This window comes from Dermacentor andersoni, chromosome 2 (assembly GCF_023375885.2).
Source record: "Dermacentor andersoni chromosome 2, qqDerAnde1_hic_scaffold, whole genome shotgun sequence".
Taxonomy (NCBI): Eukaryota; Metazoa; Arthropoda; class Arachnida; order Ixodida; family Ixodidae; genus Dermacentor; species Dermacentor andersoni.
In genome coordinates, this window is record NC_092815.1 from 159,124,051 (window position 1) to 159,129,871 (window position 5,821).

Genomic DNA, 5,821 nt, shown 5'->3' on the forward strand with positions numbered 1-5,821 from the left:
CAACTCTTACTCGCCAGTTCCTGAGCTGAGCGTCGGCGTAACCGGCAGAACGAACGAGCTCATCGAAGGATGAAAAAAGATTGAGCGCGGAGCGCAGCGGAGGATGAAAGACGGCAATAGCGAAGGGAGCGCGATGAGGAAAGCGGAGAAGGATGGAGCGAAAGTGGAACGCAGCGGGGCAAGATAGACAGCAATAACGAAGAAAGCTTGAGGAGGAAAGCGGAGGAGACTATGGCGAAAGGGTGAAGAAGGGAGTCGGAGTGCCGCATGGGACGTGCCCTACGCCGATGACGTCATTACTAAGTCATGCGGTGAGGGCCTCGACCGATACGAAGCGCTTGCATAAGCTTCGGACCCAATGCACGTGCACTAGCTACTTCACCTGCGCCACCGCCGTTAGAGAAAGCGCCCCGCGCGAGCCACGCGTTCCCGTGTTCACGCTTTCTTTCTGAACACCGAGCGATGCCTTCGAGTGTTGCGGCTCGGGATAGCGTTTAGGCCAGGAATCTTCTAGGCAAAGGAATGTGCACGTCCGAGAGTACGAGCGAAAGAAAAGAGGGTTATTTTACATTATTTGGACCGACTCCAGATATGGAAGCCCACTCCATGTTGGAGCACTACATGTCTGAGCACCCATCAGGACGCGTCGTGACACGCATGTCATCACGTCTGCCGGCAGGTGTGTCAGGACACGCAAGCCGGTACACGACAGAGCACACCACTGCACCGCAGATGCCCGCTGTAAAGCAGTTCATTTCCCTAGGAAAATGAACTGCACTAGGGAGTCGGATGACTGTCTCGGCCAATCACAATGGCCGAATCGTTCGCAAAATCCCGCCCATGAAGTCGCACCGTGCCGCCAGACTCCGTCTTCAATGGTGCGCGATCGCCCCTCGCCCCGCTAATACGAGGCAACGACATGGCTATCTGGGAACCTGATGTCGACACCGTTCCCGAGAAAGTCCTCGACTTTGGCCCCTTTCATCAATTAGTGGGCTCTCCGTGACGGCCAGCTTGTCAGGATCAGGTTCAGGTATGGTGGTCTTCGTGGTAATTACCGCTTCCACGGAGGGCAGCGGTTTTTGTCAACTCGAAGTGAGCTCCTTTGTTTGCGCGTCACAGTCTATTTGGGGCCCTGCCCTCGTCTGGGCGGCGGCGGCTGCTGCTGCTGCTGCTGCTGCTGCTGCTGCTGCTGCTGCTGCTGATGATGATGATGATGATGATGATGATGCCTCATGGGAAGCATGCAATGAATGCTCATCGCCGTTTTTAGACGTAGCACGAGTGGACTCTGTCGTTCAGATTCAAATTCTTTGCCTCAATATATCGCGAATTCAAAATACCTAATCAGCTGCGCTCAACTTTCGCATTAGGGAGCCTCGTAATCATCAATGAATTTCTTTCAGGTCATGGTCAGTTAGTGTTCAGGCCCGTTCTAAAAATAGCGGTTCGGGTTCGGGTTCAGTTCTGGCTAGAATTCCGATTCGGGCAAGGTTCTCGGTTCGGGTTCGGGTTAGGTTCGACACCCTCGGGTATATACATTTCTGGTAGATAAGGGCTGAAACTTACCCCATGATAAACACTATATATATATATAGTGTATCTAGATTTAGGTGCACGTTATAAAGAAACCCAGGTGGTCCAAATTTCCGGAGTCTCCCCCTTAGACGTGCTTCATAATATTCGTTCTCTCCTCTTGCAATATGAGAATGGAATAGCCTGGACCCCTGCATAACGACTAACATATCGTTGCCGAAATTTGTAACCCTTGTAGAAGAACTGTTGCGCAATAATTAGGTTATGCTATCCAGAAATAACACACCACTCACGTCGTTGTAAAAGATAAAATCTGTATAAGCATTGTGATTGCCTACGCAATTTCACCCATTTTTGTCAAATGGACTGTATCATTCATGTTTTATTTCCTGCCATATGTGAACATCTGCTTCGTGTCGATTGCAAATATCATTGTTGAAATTATGTAAACTTGTTTTTATCGCTATTTGTGCGCATATAATGTATGCCCAATCTGTAAAAATCCCACTGGGATTGACAGTATCTGAAATAAATAAATCATCAGATTGTGGTTTTGGCACGTAAAGCCCCATAATTTTTCCCCAATCTTTAGAGTGCAGGTGCCTCGTTCATTTTGGCTTATCCATGACACGCACCACAGGCCCTCGCTCGCGAGTATCAGCTTGCGCGCACGCGTTCACAGTAGAAGAAGAAGCAAGCTTCAAGGATGACCGCACGCCTCGACCAATGGTCCGCGGCTCGGCTATCTGGGCCCGCCGAGTCGGCTCTGACGAAGTCCACGCCAGTGCCGAAGCGGTCGGGGAGGCAGTGGCCCTATGGGCACGGCGCCTTCCAGCTGCTACACATATTCGGCGCGGTCATCGCACTCTACAACTACGGGCTGCACTACGAGAGCTTCAGGCTAACAGCTGGCGTAATGGATCACTGGTGCAGGAGGCCCGATTCCATGAAGAACCTCAGCGTGGACGAGTGGAAACAGCTGGCCATACCGGTGGACGAGCGAGGCAAGCACAGCCACTGTACAATGCGCGACCCCCCGGACGGTGGCCATGCGGCTCGCATCGTGCCTTGCGCATCGTGGGAGTTCGACCTCGGCCAGTACGGGAACAACATCGTCAGCCACTGGAACCTAGTGTGCGACAGGCGCTGGCTCATCGACGTCGCGAGGCTCGTGTACGCGGCTGCAAGCATGGCTCCGCTGCCCGCAGTCGGAGCGCTCGCGGACAGCATCGGTCGCAAGGTGGTGCTCTTCTTAACCGTACCCGTAGTCCTCATATCGGGCACCGCTAGTGCCGTGCCGAATGACTTCCACTTCTTCGTGACTGCGCGCGCCATCGTATCAGCCTCCACGAGTGCCCTGATACCACCTATGTACGCGCTGATTTATGAATTGTCACCGATAGAGAAATACCCTGCGACCATAATCATGGTCTCGCTAACTGCTTTGGTTCTGTCACCGATCACGCTGTTTACTGCTCAACTCGTGAAGGCAGGTTGGGCGACGCTGCAGCTGATATTGATGGTTCCAACATGTCTTCTCCTGCTACTTTATTACACCATCGAGGAGTCACCCAGCTGGCTTTTGGAGACCGGCAATGTCAGGGAAGCCGAGCGCATCGCTTTGCGTGCTGCAAATATGAACAAGGTCTCCATAGAGGACTGCCGATATCTCATGACAAGTCAAGTAGCGGAAATTCAGGCCCGCAGTCAGGATGCTGGACATAGCAGCGGTATCTGCAGTCCACGGTTCAGGGCTTGCACCATTACCATTTGCTATATGTGGACTGCGATAAGCTACGCCTTCGACACCTTCGTCATAAACGACGGCGTTCCAGTCGGGGAAATCGCGACCGCCGTGAGCTTCGTCATTTGCTTCATTGTGTGCGTGACCTCGGTGTCGTTTGTTCCCTGCTTCGGCTTCAGGAACTCGGTGGTCTCCACTGGGCTCGTCTTCGCCGTAACACTGACTGCCCTGGCCACCGACCTACGGGAGCAGACTGTGCTGCGTGATTCGCTCGTAATTGTGATGCGCGCAACTGGAACCGTCTGCTTTTCGTACTATCTCGTCATATCCGTCGTCCCGTACCCGGTCATGACCCGCTGCCTTAGTGTCTCCGTGGGCCTTGCCTTTAGCCGATTGGGTGATACCTTGGCCCAGATGAGTCCAGCGCTGCTTGGTGGCCGCCGTACAACGTTGCAGCTTGCCATTGCTGCCGCCTTCATGTCACTTTTCGTGGTGGGCGCTGAACTTGTGCCCTGTCACATTGACATTGAACAGCAATGCCAATTAGAGCCCAGCAAGAGCTCCGGCCACGTGACAAGCGAGGATAGGAAGCGCGCCATGCAAGAGACACTGGTGCGTCTACCAAGGGAGCCCGTCGAGCGCCGGGGCACCACCACCACGAAAGACAAAGCAACGTCCAGCGACTGCGCAAGCCAAACAAGTCGCGAGAAACCATACTAAAAGATTCTATGCGCACACGAGATACCCCTTGTATGCCACTGTATTGTTTCTGCGCCGTCTAGGAGCTCATTCTTTTGCCTAATATGTCCCCCGTTTACCTTGTTAAGCGTTGTTGAAATGCAGTATAATATACCATGTTACCTTCGTAGGACTGTATATTATTACGTAACTATAACAGTATGAAGTTGGGTAGAGGCCCGGGTCGCTTGTATCGTCTCCGTTTATTCGAATGTTCCGAGGCAGTGTTTCGGCTCGCAGAAGACGGCGGTGCCCGAGATGCAGCCGCGCCATTCCCGAGCTCGGCTATAGTTATCCGCTCGTGCTTGGCGTCTGGCTCAAGTTTGCAGCTCTTTTCGCCAGCGCGGTTTTCAAGCGAAGCTTGTATTGGCTCACAAGTGGCGTCGTGGTCACGCAAGAAAACCCAGCTGCTCCCAGAACAGAGCACTTGGGTAAAGGGCGGTTCCATGAGTTCACAGCTGCGCCGGTGCCGGAGCGCGAGTCGTTAGCAAGGATTCCAGCTGCACAGGCGCGCGCTCACGCAGCACGCACAACTAATCGGAGCCGTTTCGCTTCCGCTGGGGAGAAAAAGGGCAGAAAACAGTTTCGCGCGTGCTGCGCCGGCTTCGTTTCCGTTCAGTTAAATCTCGGAAAACAGATGGGACGGCCACTCATTGCGCGTTTCCCCGAGGAACGGGCAGCGTTCGACGAGTGGAGGCGAGAACTCGCCCGTGAAAGGGTTCGCCGTCGGGGCACCGATCCAGCCGTTAGAGCCGCCCGATGCAGTCCGACTGCAACGAGAAGATGATCCCGAGCTGAAGGATCGGGAGGCCGAAGCAATTCGGCACCTCTACCTGTGGGCTACTTAACCGTGACGGAGGTCAAGGGCACGCAGGACAAGCTTCGCTTAGCCCCATTTTTTGGCAGGGGAAGGGTTCGCCAATTTTTTAACGTGATGGCGTTAAGGGCCCCGTGTCGCAGAAAATTCGGTGTCGACGTAGGCGCCGGCGCCCGTGCTGGCGCGTCCGCGGCAGAGAAAATCATCCCGAACCAAGCGTATACTACACGGCACTGAAGTTCCATCATTAGAGTTGCTCATACCTTGCCTTACGTTCTTTACAAAGTTGTCAATGGCAGCCCACAAACAAACACCATGAAACCAAACATTGACAGCGCATGCCTTTTACGTTAAATCTCTCAGACCGAAATATCAAAAGTGCGAAACACGCAAGAGGCCGCGTTTCTACCAGAGAGCTCGCGTTCTTGCAAAGATTTTGCCGCCAGCGTTTCCCGCTAAACATTACAGTTAGACATAAGCTGCAGTTTCCCGGAAGCGTGAGAAGTAGTCAGGGTTATTTTAATGCTTTCGTGTTCCACTCTTAAAGGCGAGGCTTAGGCGTCCTCGAAATTTTTATTTATCCTAAATATATCGTCCACAGGCACGTACCCAGTATATTTTTTTCGGAGGAGGCCCAACCCAAGGTATCTCTTTTATAAAAATGTGGGGCGGAGAGGGGGGTACCTTTACTAGTACAAGCGTGAATAATGCCTACCGTTCGTCATAAAGATGCGTAAACCTGCAAAAGGGAAATTAAATAAGGTGTATCTGCCCGATCGTACTCGTAAACAAGGCGTCACGATTCTCGTGCCTTGCCAGCTCTCGGTCGCTCGCAAGAAAGGATAGTGTCGCAAACATGAGGAGAGTACGCACAATTCGTTTGAATACAATATCATGGCACTAGTGCGCTCTCGTACCGTGTTCACGATTGGAAGAGTACGAGCAACCTTTCTCAAAAATGTTTATGATGTTTGCCCAACGTCCTT

The 5,821-nt window shown here is 52.8% G+C and overlaps 1 protein-coding gene across 1 annotated transcript; it reads left to right on the forward strand.

The window, feature by feature from the left end:
• The first annotated feature begins 2,242 nt into the window (after window positions 1-2,242).
• LOC126540913 (solute carrier family 22 member 6-like) lies at window positions 2,243-4,000 on the forward strand. Its single transcript, XM_050187732.1, has one exon. The coding sequence runs from the start codon at window positions 2,243-2,245 to the stop codon at window positions 3,998-4,000; it is 1,758 nt and encodes a 585-aa protein (XP_050043689.1).
• Window positions 4,001-5,821: the final 1,821 nt, after the last annotated feature.